Here is a 16,992-nt window from a genome sequence, read left to right as displayed (position 1 = left end):
CACTCATACACATACACATACACACACACTGCACACATACACACACACACACACTGCACTCATACACACACACACTGCACTCATACACACACACATACACACACTGCACACATACACACACACACACTGCATTCATTATACACACACTGTAAATAAATATTCAATTAATATATTTTTCTTAGGATCTAATTTTATTTAGAAATTTACCAGTAGCTGCTGCATTTCCCACCCTAGTCTTATACTCGAGTCAATAAGTTTTCCCAGTTTTTTGGGGTAGAATTAGGGGCCTCGGCTTATATCCGGGTCGGCTTATACTCGAGTATATACGGTATATAGGACATGTAATCATGTGGTACATACAATCAGCTGGTTTTCATTGCCTTCAGCCACCGAGTTTACTATGCCCGCCCATTAATTTCAAAGGTACTTCCTGGTCAGTTAATCATCTGAGGCTAATTTCATTGGCTTGACAACTACGTTACTGGGGCAACCAGGGACGCTTACGTCCCATTGGTTGAATCACCAAATTACGGTGTCTCATATGGACCAAAATAAGCCTGTTTGCAAAGTGCAAAACAATCAACAACAGGGCGTCGCCGTAGCAACCGGCATGTGAACAGGGGCTAAAGGGAAGAAAAAACAAGCTAAAAGGGAAAGGAGTTGATTTAACATTAAAGGGACACTATAGTCACCTGAACAACTTCAGCTTAATGAGGTTGTTCAGGTGAGTGCTACAGCTCCCTGCAGCCTTTTTCTTGTAAGCACTGTATTTTCTGAGAAAATGCAGTGTTTACATTGGAAGCTTGGAACACCTCTTGTTGCAGTCAATCAGACGGCCACCAGAGGGACTTCCGAGTTCAGAGGCCCTAAAAAGGCCTCGTTCACGTCTGACGTATTCACGCATGGGTGAATACTTCAGACGGGCTATCAGCACACAAAGCACTGTGAACGCGCTTTGTGTGCTGAGGCTGTCAGCTCTGCTGTGGGAGTGGCTTGAGCTGACAGCTGAAGACCGAAGAGGAGGACCCACAGGGACTCTTTCTGGCCACAATAGTGGTTGAAGGGGGGGGGGAGGAGACCTACTCTCCTTTCCCCCCCCGGACCCCACCCCTGGGCGGCGGGTGGGGGCCCTAAAATTAAAAATAAGGGGGGGACCTACTGTCCCCCCCCCCGGCCCCCACCCCTGGGCGGCGGGTGGGGGCCCTAAAATTAACAATAAGGATGGGACCTACTTTCCCCGCCGGCCCCCACCCCTGAGCGGTGGGTGGGGGCCCTAAATACAAAGGGGGGAGGGGGCCCTAGTCACCCCCCCCCAAAAAAAATCTCCCTACCTACCCCCCTCACCCGTAAAAATACTGAGGTGGGGACCTTTAACTAAAAACCTGTAAAATAAAAAAAAAAGAGATAAAAACAACTTACCATAATAACCGACGCAATAAAAAAAAAAAAAAAACGCAAAAAAAAAAATCCATGTTCACCCATGGAGGGCTCCGCGCAGACTGAGCTCTGCAGGGCGGGGAAGGCTTATAAAGCCTTGCCACGCCCTGCAATTAGGCTAAGAACACTCTGATTGGCTGGTTTAAGACAATCAGAGTGCTCGTTGTCATTTTACACAGCGTGGGAAAATTCCAAAGAACTTTCCCACGCTGTGTAAAATGACACAGAGCACTGTGATTGGATGGCTTGAAATCCATCCAATCACAGTGCTCTGTGTCATTTTACACAGCGTGGGAAAATTGAACTTCTTTGGAATTTTCCCACGCTGTGTAAAATGACAGAGCACTCTGATTGGCTTAAACCAGCCAATCAGAGTGTTCTTAGCCTAATTGCAGGGCGTGGCAAGGCTTTATAAGCCTTCCCCCGCCCTGCAGTGCTCAGTCTGCCCGGAGCCCTCCATGGGTGAACATGGATTTTTTTTTTTTTTAATTTCGTCGGTTATTATGGTTTTTTATTTGGCCTTTTTGGGGGCTGAAGAAAGAAGATTTTGGAAGAAAGAAAACAACGAATGGTAAGTTGTTTTTATCTTATTTATTTTTTTTCAGGTTTTTAGTTAAAGGTCCCCCCCCTCATTATTTTTAGGGAGAGGGGGGTAGGTTGGGAGAATTTTTTTTTTTTTTGGAAGGGGGGGTGACTAGGGTCCCCCCCCCCCTTTGTATTTAGGGCCCCCACCCACCGCTCAGGGGTGGGGGCCGGGGGGAACAATAGCTCCCCCCCTTATTGTTATTTTTAGGGCCCTCACCCACCGCTCAGGGGCGGGGGCCGGGGGGAGGGGGGCAGTAGGTCCCCCCCTATTGTTATTTTTAGGGCCCCCACCCACCGCTCAGGGGTGGGGGCCGGGGGGGGAAATAGGTCCCCCCCCTTATTGTTAATTTTAGGGCCCCCACCCACCACTCAGGGGTGGGGGCCGGGGGGGGACAATAGGTCCCCTCCTTATTGTTATTTTTAGGGCCCCCACCCAACGCTCAGGGGAGGGGGCCGGGGGAGGACAGTAGGTCCCCCCCTATTGGTATTTTTAGGGCCCCCACCCACCGCTCAGGGGTGGGGGCTGGGGGGAGGGGACAATAGGTCCCCCCCTTATTGTTAATTTTAGGGCCCCCACCCGCCGCTCATATATATATATATTGCAAACGTGTAAAAAAACAGTATATGAAGTGTGTGTGCAATATATATAAATACAATGCACATAAAGTGTATTTACTGTGTATACACACTATATATATATATATATATATATATATATATATATATATATTGCACACACACTTCATATACTGTTTTTTTTTTTTTTTTAAACGTGTGCAATATATATTAGTGTGTATACACAGTAAATAGTATTAGATTTAATGTTAGGGGATATATATCTATTAAATTAAGTTTTTTTTAAATGGTTTTCTGCAGTGTAGTGGCTGCTGCTGCCTTTGCCTTGCCGGTGTTCAGAATCTGATCTGAACACCGATCTAACAGGATGTAGGAGGGGGCAGGCATAGACAGCGAGCTGAGCTGTCAGTCAGACAGCTCAGCCTGCGAACGCGCATTCCGCGCACATGCGCGGTAGAGGCGCTGAGCGTCTTCATAGGGCGGCATTCAATGCCACTCTATGAAGAACGCGATTGGTGCAGCGCGAAGCCGCGCATGCGCACCACAGCGCGATGATGCTTCTCTCAGAGAAGCGTCCTATTGGGCCCCGCGATTTCGTCGTTTTGACGAAAAAGGGGGCGCGGCATGGCTGGGAGCTCGGCGCTGGAACGGAGGTAAGTTTTAAATATAAAAAAAACTCAAATATTTTTTTTGGCAGAAAGTACATATAAAAGCAAGAAGGAAGGCTGGGGGACCTGTCTTTCTTGCTTTTATATGTTGACTATAGAGTCCCTTTAAATAAAACAGAGAGGACTCTATATAAGAATAAAGTCTGCAGTTACCAAGAGGTATACTCCAAATAAATAAGCATTAGGTAGAAAGATCACGCCAAAGATAGTGAATAGATATCTGAAGATATAAAGAGCAAGACAATATTTACATAGTGAATATGACATATAAAATGTGAAAAATAATAAAAAAGATATGATAAGTAGAGATAAAAAATTAATACTGTTCAGTGAAATATTATCATGATGGCTAAATCAGAGCCATCAACTACTGCTATACAGCAGGAATATTGATAAAGAATATAGGCATATGAATACAAATATACCTAGAGGCAATAATTACATAAATGTAAATATATATATATATATATATATATATATATATATATATATATATAATGAATTGAACAAATCTCTTCTATTGGTGCAAAATGTGTGTCTCAAAATCAAAAATATAAAGTGAGTAAGTGAAAAAAATATGTAATAATGTAGACAGATGTCATAAAATATTGATATACAGATCTGTCACTATATGTGAGTCATATTAAGTACAGTATAGGCTATATAAGTAAGAAGACACTCCTAGTTCCCCTGAAGTAAAGTAAGTACAAATATAATTAGTCCTTCAAGAAAATGATTTTAAAACTAAGAAAATTGGTCTAAAGAATACGAAAAAAATAAACTATATATAAGGAAGGGCCTCTAATATTAAAATTCTGCTAACCATATTTATCTTAAGTATGGGGTCATATAGGTATGTAGGAAAAGAAAGGACGATGATATGATTATTACTAAACCTGTTGACCATCTGATATGAAGGGCATGGTGTAACTATAGGAATGCTGAAAATGAGCACTTTTCATTCAAACCCTTCGGGGACATGGTTTCCAATTGCCATATCCAATAAGCTTCCCGTTGTAACAGGAGTTTGGCTCTATCCCCCTTCCCCCTGTGTAAGAGAAGGAATATGTTCAATTGCTACACATCTTAATGAGGTCAAATGATGTTGAGATTCTAGGAAATGTCGGGCCACTGGCTTGTCCGACTTGCCATCACGATAGGCTATATATATATTTAGTGGAGTGTTCCTTTAACTGTTAATAATTTTCCCATTACAGCAGTACTATCTCTATTTTCCAAAATAAAAAAAATAAAAAAAAATCAGATGATTTTCTCAGGCAGTAAGTAAGTAAATAAGAATAGTATTAAATGAGCAGTCCACACACCATAACCTGCTGTAGTGGTTATGGTGGCAGGAGTCCACTGCAGCCATCCCACAGTAAGTAACCAAAATTTTTTAACCGTTTCACAGTTAGCTGTACAGCTCCAGTCCAACCTCCATTTCTTAAACCACTAATACAGAAGTTCCTACTTCCACTTTAGTGGCATCAATTCTGTCTGGTTTTTAGAAGACATTAATTGAACAAGCGCTTCAACTGATACAGGGACGAAATTAGAAATATCTTGTGTGAAGGGTAACTATTCTTGATATATCTGTTGCGGAAGGAAATATTTCTGAAATAGAGATTGGGTCGAGGCATCAGGAGAACCGTTAAAAAATGATATGACTATTTACCTTAGGACAGCAATAGGAGACCACAAGGCTCACCCTGTAATTTAAGTATCTATTATTGAATGTGTTTGCAAATTGGGGGAGAGGGAGATACCAGTGGTTCTTAACAAAGCCCAAATTATGTACTACTTATTACCATTGCTTTCTTCGATTGTAAAATTAACTTGGAGCCCTCATCTGAAATTTAAAGGAACACTATAGTCACCTAAATTACTTTAGCTTAATAAAGCAGTTTTAGTGTATAGATCATTCCCCTGCAATTTCACTGCTCAATTCACTGTCATTTAGGAGTTAAATCACTTTGTTTCTGTTTATGCAGCCCTAGCCACACCTTCCCTGGCTAAGATTGACAGAGCCTGCATGAAAAAAAAAACTGGTTTCACTTTCAAACAGATGTAATTTACCTTAAATAATTGTATCTCAATCTCTAAATTGAACTTTAATCACATACAGGAGACTCTTGCAGGGTCTAGCAAGCTATTAACATAGCAGGGGATGAGAAAATCTTAATTAAACAGAACTTGCAATAAAGAAAGCCTAAATAAGGCTCTCTTTACAGGAAGAGTTTATGGAAGGCTGTGCAAGTCACATGCAGGAAGGTGTGACTAGGGTTCATAAACAAAGAGATTTAACTCCTAAATGGCAGAGAATTGAGCAGTGAGGCTGCAGGGGCATGTTCTATACACCAAAGCTGCTTCATTAAGCTAAAGTTATTCAGGTGACTATAGTGTCCCTTTAAACATAAAGTTCTAAAAACAAACAGACAAATAAGACGGGGGCCAAACAGCTCTTTTACTAGATTCTCCCCTTTGTTATATTGGTCTGAAAAAACGTGATGCCACAATAAGTAGCCTGTTTTGACAGTTACCTGGAGTCTATATTCCAACCCCTGGAGATGCACTAAAAGAACACATGGACGCAATGTTGGGTCCCATAGGAATCGCTGGCATACACAGTTGGATAGTGGTCAGCCTATGGTTTTGCTCTGATTTCTGTATTGAAGAAACGCTTATACATTTACACTGATATTTAATAAATTATTCTTTTACTACATATTTGGGATAGCTTTTCTCCTTTTCCAGGTACAAGTCTCTCATCATGGGTTTTCTTGGTGTTTTAAGCGATTTCATGGACACCATGAGCGTTACACAGGTCCCAGCACTGTGTCGCTCCTGATCTCTATGCGTTGAATATAGCTTGTTAGCAAATTTTATGCGCATGCCTTCAGTGCTGTGCACACATGTTATTATTAATCTATGCATATTATTTTATTAGACTGCATATGAATATGGTAATGTGTGTTTTTCCCCAGCATTCGGAGTAATCACCTGTTTTGGACACCGCCATCTATTCCTAACCACTTGATATGTGTTTTTTCCAGTGGAATTATGCAAATGTATTAAATAGAGATTCTAAATAATAATAATTCTGTTGACACTTAAAGCTTTGCCAATAATGTGTTTCTTAAGTTTGAAGCAATGGCAATAGCTGTTTTTATCTATTTATTCAGAGTGTTTTTACCAGGAGATGTTCCTTGCTTTCAAGCGTCCTGTAAATAGTTTGCGAGCAGATAAGCACAAACTGAAGCGTAAATGTCATATTTCTAATCTTCACTGTGTGAACTGCAAACCTGGGCCCGTGACTTTAAATAGTTCTTAACTGTAACCTCAATCTTTGTACTAGACCAGCAAGAAGACTATTTTCTTCTTTGTGATGTTTTACCCGAGGACCGGATTCTTCGGGAACAGCTGCAGCAAGAGAGGCTGGTAAGTGGATTAATATATGCCACGTTTTACATCATGGCGGAACAGCCTGCTACAAAACTAACATTCAAAGCACCTTCTACCTGTCACTAACACAGCTGCGGGTTGCCAAAGCTGCACTGAACGCTTGGATACATTCGTCACACTTCGTTGGTCTGTGTTGAAGAGGAAAGGAGTTGGTATATGGTATTAAATTATGTGTGTGTAGAATAATGCATCAAGCCTGTACATTTGGGGAAAACACATGTATTTTGCAGTTGGCCTTATAGCTTGAGGTACACAGTATTTGTTGTTTTTAATCAGATCTGTCTTATAACCTTTACAATCTAATTAGGCAACATTTGACATGCCGATAAAATTTGGAAGATTGGAAGTTGCAAATTTAGTATATGGTTGTATCACTGTCTCCAATGCTTTGTTAAAGAGGTATTCTTTATTTTTCCATGAAACCTTTCTAGACCTAAAAATACTGTTTGAACGCTATTTTCGCATGGGAAGATGGAAGGGAAAAAAGTGAGTGTAGATAGGACTCCGTGAATGCAGTAACTTGTATGTATCCTGTTGGACTTCTTCATCCTAGATTCTCTGAGACCTCCAGTTTGCTTTTCCACAGAAACTAAACAGTGTCTCTCCCCCCTAATGATGTTCTTGATTACCAATACTTTCCTGACCTTTTCTGTTCCATAGTTGTTTGTGATAGAGTTCTTAGCTGAACAGTCGTTCGAGTTCTGATTCCCCTGGTAAATCCATATTCTTTGCCATGACTTCTTGAATGTCTCACCAATAAATTTAACTTTAACGTCTCTAAAAGTGAGCTAATAATTTTCCTCCCTGCATCTTAACACCATTAGGGAAACAATTCCTCACTATGATGTTACATACTCCCCTAACCTTTCATAAGTGATATTTCACTCCGTCAGACCTTTACTATAAACTAACCTAGTGTTTTCATAGATATTATATCCAGAAATTGAGCTTTACACAGACACGCATTATTGTAGGCTCTTTCGTAGACAGCTAAAGTAGCAAAGCAGTAGTACAGTATATGCACACAGTGTGTACATGATCTTGTATTGGTCAGAGTGAATCTCTGCTTCCTTATGCTGTCACAGAGTGAGGAGAGGCAGGGCTTATTGATTTTACCAGATTCTAAGGGTTGATGGTGCTTGGACTGTCTCTTCAGTTAGGTTGAAAGCATATTAAAGGGTCGCCAACCAAAAATTTTTACTTAATTTTTATTTAATACTCTGTCCTACAAATCATACATTTGCATTTGCTACGCTATGTGCTTATGAAACCTTATGCTGGTAAACTTGACAATTCACAGTACTTAATGCAAGCAGTCTGCACCAGCCAAGCATACATTATTTACACCTCACACCTCGGCCTCAGCTTCACAATTTAACAACCATGTCTTCTAGTCAAATATATTCTAGTTCTTCATTAAATTGTAGCCAGCTGCATCCAGTTTCAGTATAGTGGAAGCTGTCTAGCCAAATTTGGTTGCCTATAGCAACAGACAGCTCATTTTTTGAGCAGTCAGCAGGAACCTCTATCTTGAAAAAGAGAATACTTTAGTTCTGTTTTATTTTTTAAGATTTGTTTTAAACTTCCGTTATGTTGTATTTTGTGAATATTGTACATTTCAGCGTTACACACTTGTACTTAATTATAATGGCAAATCAAGAGTTGAGCTAGATACAGGAAAAATAGCTATTTCTTGCGATGTTTCCTAAAGCCTATAAACAAGGGTGTCCTTTTAGTGGGAAATGTATTGTAGTTGGTATAGTGGTACATTGTTCAGGGTAATTCATAGGTTCTTTGAATCTTTTCTTAGGACATTCTAAAAGCTTGGCTGCATGTTCAGAGAAACCTGTAGAATTGGTGGGACCGTGATTCCATAGTCTGAGGCCGTGCATGGACCGTTAAGTGGATTCTGTGCATCCCAGATCGTGTTCCTCGAACATTGATGGTCAATCCGACCTTAAGATGTTTGTGTTGTCCATATCAGTCAGACGTTGATGGTACATAATTTAGAAGGCAGTTTTTCAAATATGGAACTCTAAAATCCGCAAGTGATACATGTTTTTGGATGGCAATGGATTATTAATTATTATGGGGTTAAGTTGTCAAAATGGCAAAAAAACATAGGATAATTGAGCATAAATCATGTAATGAAATTACAGTAATAGCAAAGACCAAAATCGCGTCCATTGCTTCTAGAGGGAGATTTATATAGTTAAGAGGAAATCTGAAGAAACTCTGCAGATAGGAGAGGTACGGTATGTTGATTGGACTATTTCACTGGCTCAGGTGTGTGTTTTGAGATGGTGAAGGACGGGAGAGAGGGAGGGTGGGGAATTTAAAAAAAATAAAAAATTAAAAAGTTAATAACAAGATAGATAGAGGAAGGTATTACAGAGTGCTGCTATCCATGTGGGAAGGAGGGGAAACAGGAACTCCTTCCTCCCTTTGACATCCAGACTCCTACCACTATGAGCACTTCAAAAAGCAGAAATGGTCATAGAGGTTGGAGTAATCCTTTAATTTCTAGGGCGTCCACAAATGAGATAATACAATGTTTGGAAATGGAGAAATGATGTGTCTACCTATTGTTTTAATCATAATAGGGTATGTAACTTACTTCTATAATAGTTCAAGGCATTCAGAACACTGCCTACAAAGTGGTGTGCAATCGTAAAATATTTAGAAAAGGCCTCAGTTTCTTATATTTCAAGCAAATGGAGTAATCAATGTTTGTGCATAGAAAAGTATCAAATTGACTTTACGTTGGCTGGTGAGTATTAAACTCTTGCTTGAATTTTTGTAAACCGTTACAGAGGTTATATTTACTAAAGCCAATCCTGGTTGGAATTCGGTCAACCAGACCAAATATGCACCAATCTGCTGGATGCATTCAGTGTCCGGTTTAAAATCTGTGATTTTCCCATTCAAACATATGGGAGTTGTTGAACCTACACTTTTTTTTACACCAGAATAAAAGTAACAGAAAGATTTTACTCTTAATAATTGTCCCAAAAAAGAACTTTCTTATCCTTTTACAGAAAGATGAAATTAAAGTCCTTTAAGCAAATATTATTTTAGAATGTTAACACCCATTCCTTGGGGTTAACAAATCACACACTATATGGAACCCAGTTAAACCTTCTGCAATATTTTAGAACTGTAATGTTAAAACAGAGAGCAATACTAATCTGTGCTGTTGCTGAATCTAGACATTGCCTACCCAGCATGCTTGTTTTGTATATGCTAATTGATGCTCCAGTTATCTTAATTGCCATTCATGAAGCGCCAACAAATTCCACTGGGCTGTACGGTTGGGCGGTGGTGAGTGCCGCACTCTTGAGTTCACAATTCGTAATCCTACTAATCCCTTTCATTAGGTTAACCCAGTTACTGCTGAGGGTCCATAGTCTCTGGACACATTATGAACACACCAACCTACTCTGCAGGAAGAAGATCCCTCGAACAAAATCTTCAACGTTTTCGTATTTGTATTGAGTTCTATGACAACTGCAAGCATATTTTTTACATTTATATTTTAGTCCAGTGAATATTAAAATAGATCAAATAGAACCTTTCAACTAATGCTTTTGTAGGCGCTTGTGCATTTTTTTAAATTATTTTTTTTAAAGTTCTGATGACTCCATCTGCTGTTCACCTGCGATATTGCTTCTTTCCTAGCCAGTAGCTAATATTACAAATTACAGCAGCTTCGGAACTCTAAAGGCCGTCTTGCCAGGTGCCATTTGTTCTATAATCTTTTAGTTCCCAAATGTGTGTTTTTCTGGAAAAATCATGCAGATCGTAATAATGTCTCAGAGGAAGTGGCTGAACTAGAAACAACAGACTTAATTGCTGGAAATAAATGTGAATGATCTTGCATAATGCATTGATTTTTTCCATGCTTTATTTTTCTTACATGTTGTGGAATGGGGTATATGTAATGTATACAAATGCTAGGATACTGGTGTGACTTAAGCACCATATTTTCCAGGTATCTTGCTGGACTTATTGCTGAATTAATTTGCGTGCATCACTTTGTGATCATTGCTAGCCTACTCAGTATACAATGTTTTGTTTTGGTTTTTCTTTTTTTACGGCCTTTTCAAGTATGTTGGAAAGGCATAATGGGAAGGTAGTTCACAGACCCCTGGAGTACCCAGATTGGTTACCGCTGCCTTAGTTAGGGATTCATGGTCAGGAAGTAACTATTCAGTAAAGTGTGAATTGTTGGGAATTCAAAGTAAACTTAAAATTTTAGTCAAATTTTAGAGTTGAGGAAAAAAAAAAAGTCAACTTTGTTTTCAATTCAGCTATCTTCAGCCTAAAATTTTAATTTTACTTTAACTCGATAACGCCCTTAGCACTTGTCATTAAGTTCTAAACGGCATAGGTTTTAATAGCGTATGGGGCATAGTACCGTAACGGTTTCCCTCAGAAGTTAAAAAAATATGCAAAGGCACAACCACTTCTTTGCGCCATAAAGAGGTGCTGGCCATTTAGGCCAGAAAGGACTTGTACATGCTGTCCACACTTCATGATAAGAGCACAGTACCCGTGTCAGTCCGCAGAAGCAATGCACAAATCAAGAAGCCAAAGTGCATTGTTGAATACAGCAAGTGTATGGGGGGGAGTAGATTTGTTGGACAAGTGTATTCAGCTATATCCGGTTCACCGTAAAACAAAGACCTGGTATAAAAAAAGTTGTCACCTACCTTAACAAGACTGCAGTATATCATTTCTGTATACTGTACAAAGAAGCTGTACGCTTTCCTGGAGTTCACCCTGAGCTGTTGTCCAATATATTGTTTTGCCAGCCCCATAATTCCTCGTCAATGTGAAGATGTCCAAAGACACTGTGGAAGTCCACAAAAAGTCACTCCAGAAAAAGTGTAGAGTCTGCTACAAAAGGAGTTAGGAGGGACTCTACATATTACTGCATTTACTGCTTGTCTCTACCTGACCTATGCATGGTTGAATATTTTAAAGTGTTCCATACAGAGTTAAACTATTAATTCAGAACACTCAGTATGTGATGTTATTCTGGTTTTCTGACCTCGGCTTGCCCTGATTACTCTTTGTCAGCTGCCTGTCGAAACTTATTGGCTTATTTTATCGATTACTCTGATTTCTGGATCCCCTGACCTTGGCCTATCTCTGTTTTATGTTACACGCGGCAATTAAAAAAGTCACTAAAGCAAACACCTCAAAATACCTATTTTGGAATACCCTGGGATGCCTACTTTCAAAAATGATATGCCATCACGGGGGAAATTTTCCATCCTGAGCTGCCATACTGCCTCAAAGGCGCAACAAAAGTCCAGAAAATCACTTTGTCAAGTTAAACAAAAAAACCTGGAAAGCCAGTACTGTTATTTCAATGAGCCAATGTTAAATAACAATATTTAGACTTTATTGCACTTAACACATCATGATTTTGATATTTTCTGTGAAAATGGAATTCATGTGGTTGAAAAAACACAAATAAAAGTATAACAACTAAATGGGGCCTGCACTTGTGATAAAGTGGCTAGACCAAACAACTTAAAATGCGTAATTTGAAATAATTTGGCTTGCCTATTTTTGAAAATGGTATGCCATAATGTTGGAAATTATTGGTGCAATACTGTTTCAAAGGTGGCCCAGCAAGTCACTTAGTCAAAATTTCCAGGTATGAAGACTGAAATGGTCATGCAACATGTTTTGCCCATGGAGGTACTGTGTACTTCTGAGACTGTTGTACCCGCTGAACACAAATATGAGTATTTAGAGCGGGAAAATGTATATTGGCAATGATATCCATGAAATCCAACAGTATTGTGACATTCACAGATAAAATGCCATGCAGAACTTGGAAAATAACCCAATTTCTTAATATCTCACACTTTTTTTTGATTGAAATTAAAGCCCCATTTCTCCTGAACAAAATGATATATAATAAGTGTGGGAGCATTTAAAGGGACACTATAGTCACCAAAACAACTTTAGCTTATTGAAGCAGTTTTGGTGTATAAATCATTTCCCTGCAGCCTCACTGCTCAATTCTCATTCATTTAGGAGTTAAATCACTTTGTTTATGCACCTTAGTCACACCTCTCTGCATGTGACTTGCACAGCCTCCCTAAACACTTCCTGTAAAGAGTCAGCTAATGTTTATACTTCCTTCTTTGCAAATTCTATTTAATTTAAAATGTATTATCCGCTGCACGGTTGATAGCTTGCTAGACCCAACAGAAGCATCCTGTGTATGATTAAAGTTCACTTTAGAGAGCAGACAGTAAGAACTTTTAAAGTAAGTTACATCTAATTGAAGTGAAACCATTTTTTTTTTTTTTTTATTCTTTGTGTGCGAGTCACAGCCAGGGCAGGTGTGGCTAGGGATTTAACTCCTAAATTGCAGAGAATTGAACAGTAAGACTGCAGGATCATGAACTATACATTAAACCGGCTTCATTAAGCTAAAGTAGTTTTGGTGACTATAGTGTGCCTTTAAATGGGAGCACTTAAATGAACACAAACATGTATTCCTGACCCAATTGTGTTAAAACACAATCTAGCTCCCTGCCCACCTAGATAGAGTAAAGTCTTACCTTTATTTCAGTCTGCTGCAGCTGGCTCTGCCTCCTTGGCTGACATCATCAGAATTGATGATCTGAGCCAATCACAATGCTTTCCCATGGGCAAGCATTGGATCGGCTGAGATTGCCAAGCAGGCAGATCAGGGGCAGAGCCAGCACAAGCCAAACACAGCCATGGTCAATCAGCATCTCCTCATAGAGATGCATTGAATCAATGAATCTCTGTGGCGAAACCGACCTCGCCACGTGTCCTTGGAGGGGGCTGATTGCCCGCCTCTTGCCTTTGGACTATGGACCAGACTTTATGGGAATGTGATACCCCAGATAGCCATACCATGGAGCCTATTCATATAATGAAAGACTATGGGAAAGACTTTAGCTCCATGGCAATTGTACTGTGTGAGTAGGATCTGCGCGCTATTCGGTAGTTTTGTGCGTGCAGATCCCAGCTATCTGGGGATAGGTGAAATGTCTGTGTGTTCTGTGTAAATGTGACTTTATGTATTTTAAAGTGTTTTATGTTGTTTTGCAACCATGTGGTTAATGGAGTCTGCCTTTAGTCCTGGGTAATTGGATTACTTCTCCAATTAACTCCAGGGCAGAAGGGAGGAAACCAGGGTGCATTGTGGGGATGTTTTTCTGCCAGCCAGAAAGGAACAAAAGATACTTTTAGTAACTTTTGAACCCCTGGTCGGATTCATGCCATTTTTTTAACATGTTGTTCCCCTGAATGGATTGATTGTGGATATGTATTTTTATGTGAATGGGATGTATGGTTTTAAAGTTATGAAAGTTGTGTAAAAGTATATTTTACACTGTATGCATAATGGGATTATGTGTCACACTAAGGGGAGGGGATGTGTGGGAGGTAACATCTATGTCATTGGTTCTTTTATGCCTCCCCCTGGGTGTGGCCTGTATGTGTGAGTTGGAAATAAAAGCCAGGCTGGATGAGCCAGTCCAGAGTTCCTGTTTTACCCTCAAAGTGATGTGTCGTCTCATTATTGGGGGAAGGATTTATTGTATGCTGTTCCAGTTGACTGCTAGGAGTACAAGCCTATTCGTATGGTTCCTATTCAATGGTCTACAGCATTCATATGCTTGGGAGAATTTAAAAGGTTTCTCGGATTCGGTGATTGTGGTGTCTGCCAGAGTGCTTGGAGTCCTCAGGAAGCACTAGGAGCATCCATTAACGGAGGTACCAAGTCGGGGTGCCAGGCGATCCGTTACATTGGTGGCAAGCGGTGGGATGGCGTCCTAGTGCGAGGTAAAGCAGCTCGGAGACACAGTACGTTTGGATTTACAAATTGAGGGCGACGCTAGTGTGCCTACAGCGTCCCTGTCTACACAAAGATTTGGGAAAATGGGGTTCGTAGACCCCTGGGCAACACACACCTGAGGAAGAGAGTGAATTAGAATGGAGAGATAATGCCCGGAAATAATTATGGTACGATGCCCTTGAGGAAGTCCAGTATCAACGGCAGCAGCGCCTTCCTGGTGTCGCATACCAGTTGGAGGAACAAATGGCCTGGCGGATGCCACTTCTGGGAGATCAACCTGGAGGGCAGCGGGTAAGACAACTCGAGTACCTCGTGGAAAGGGAACTGAGCCTGGACGCCTCATACCGGGCACTGTGGTGGTGCACTGTCCAGCCAGAGACGTGGAGGGCAGAGGGCATCCAGCCAGAGGGGGAGAACTACACAAGCCCTGGCCTGTTGTGGAAAGCCTTAGTGGAGGATGTCGACTTCGGCAGTCCAGCAGAGTCACGGTACTGGGCTATCTTTCATTACCGAGGTGAGATGATACAGGGCCCGAGATCTATTGGACTGGGAGAAGACCTCCGCCGTTTCGCTGCCATGGAACGAGAGCTGGAGATGGACTATGTAGAACTATTAAATTCCTGCCAGCCGCAGAGCAGGGACGCAGACCGGGAAAACTGGGTGGCAGACCCAGACCTGCTAGCCTATAGCTGGGAAAACGCGGCAGAGGTACCCCCTGCTTCACTACCAGTTGCAGAAGTAGGGGACCTCATAGACTGGTCCTGGAGAGACCCACAGATGGCAGGTGGAGATGGGATCGAGGTCTCTCTACCGGCCCTACAGGGATGCTGGGCAGTCGGCCCAGATCCCCAGCGGCAGGTTACAGTTCAGAGAGAGGAGCTTGTTACACCCTCTCTCCAGCGGCAGCCTAACCCACCAAGGGGAGACCGTAAGCCCCACACCAGCGCAGATGGGACCGTGGTCTCTGCGCCCAAGTTACAGGGAGCTGAAGGAGCCGTCCTCCCTCCCCAGCGGCAGTGTGATTTGTTGGGAATTGGGAGCCCGGTCTCCATTCCCCAGCGGCAGAGTATCCAGCAGGGAATAGAGAGCCCAGCCCCCTTTCCCCCACAGCAGGACTCTGTGCTGGGAGGAGAGACAGTCGGTCTCCCTCCGCAGAGACGGGAAGTATGCATGGGAGAGGAGATTGTTACCACCTCTCCCCAGCGGCGGATCATTAATGTACAGGGAATAGAGAGCCCAGTCTCCATTCCCCAGCGGCAGAGTGTTCTAATGGGAGAGGAGCTGGTTACCACCTCTCCCCAGCGGCAGCTTAATGTACCAGGGGGAGACTGTAAGCCCCACACCTGTGCAGATGGGACCGTGGTCTCTGCACTTCCAGCACAGGGGGTAGGGACGGTCGGTCCTGCCCCCCCACAACAGGGCTGTTTAGCCAAAGGGGAGACAGTCTGTCTCCAGCAGCAGAGCTGTGTAACTAAAGGGGAGACAGTCGGTCTCCAGCAGCAGAGCTGTGTAACTAAAGGGGAGACAGTCGGTCTCCAGCAGCAGAGTGGTGTATTTAAAGGGGAGACAGTCGGTCTCCAGCAGCAGAGCGGTGTATTTAAAGGGGAGACAGTCTGTCTCCAGCAGCAGAGCTGTGTAACTCAAGGGGAGACAGTCGGTCTCCAGCAGCAGAGCGGTGTAACTCAAGGGGAGACAGTCGGTCTCCAGCAGCAGAGCGGTGTATTTAAAGGGGAGACAGTCGGTCTCCAGCAACCAGGCTCCAACCAGACTACTCCCGTGGTAGTGCTGGCAACAGGACAGAGTACCGCTGGTCTCTGCCCCCTCAGCAACCTACCAAGGCAGCCTACCAGTCCCCCACACAGCCGTGGTGAGGCACCTGAACCTGGACAAGATTCTCCCTCACCCAGGTGTAGTAACTGTTTATTGTGGGTGGGCTGCTCTGCTGTTTCTGTCTTGTGGGTGGGCTGCTGGACTAACAAGGGCACTGACCGGCAGGAGGTCAAGTACCCTGTTAGTCTGGGGGGTAAAGGGGAGAAGTGTGGCGAAACCGACCTCGCCACGTGTCCTTGGAGGGGGCTGATTGCTTGCCTTTGGACTATGGACCAGACTTTATGGGAATGTGATACCCCAGATAGCCATACCATGGAGCCTATTCATATAATGAAAGACTATGGGAAAGACTTTAGCTCCATGGCAATTGTACTGTGTGAGTAGGATCTGCGCGCTATTCGGTAGTTTTGTGCGTGCAGATCCCAGCTATCTGGGGATAGGTGAAATGTCTGTGTGTTCTGTGTAAATGTGACTTTATGTATTTTAAAGTGTTTTATGTTGTTTTGCAACCATGTGGTTAATGGAGTCTGCCTTTAGTCCTGGGTAATTGGATTACTTCTCCAATTAACTCCAGGGCAG

General features: G+C 42.2%; 1 protein-coding gene across 2 annotated transcripts in view; it reads left to right on the top strand.

Moving 5' to 3' along the window:
- Positions 1-16,992, top strand: part of ZNF277 (zinc finger protein 277) — a 65,139-nt gene that overhangs the window by 30,039 nt on the left and 18,108 nt on the right. For both annotated transcript variants that reach the window (XM_063446885.1, XM_063446884.1), the window contains exon 4: positions 6,622-6,704. In XM_063446885.1, the coding sequence (XP_063302955.1) occupies positions 6,622-6,704 (83 nt within the window). The remainder of the gene's footprint in view (positions 1-6,621; positions 6,705-16,992) is intronic.

This window comes from Pelobates fuscus, chromosome 3 (assembly GCF_036172605.1).
Source record: "Pelobates fuscus isolate aPelFus1 chromosome 3, aPelFus1.pri, whole genome shotgun sequence".
Classification (NCBI taxonomy): domain Eukaryota; kingdom Metazoa; phylum Chordata; class Amphibia; order Anura; family Pelobatidae; genus Pelobates; species Pelobates fuscus.
This window is presented reverse-complemented; position numbering and strand designations above follow the sequence as displayed.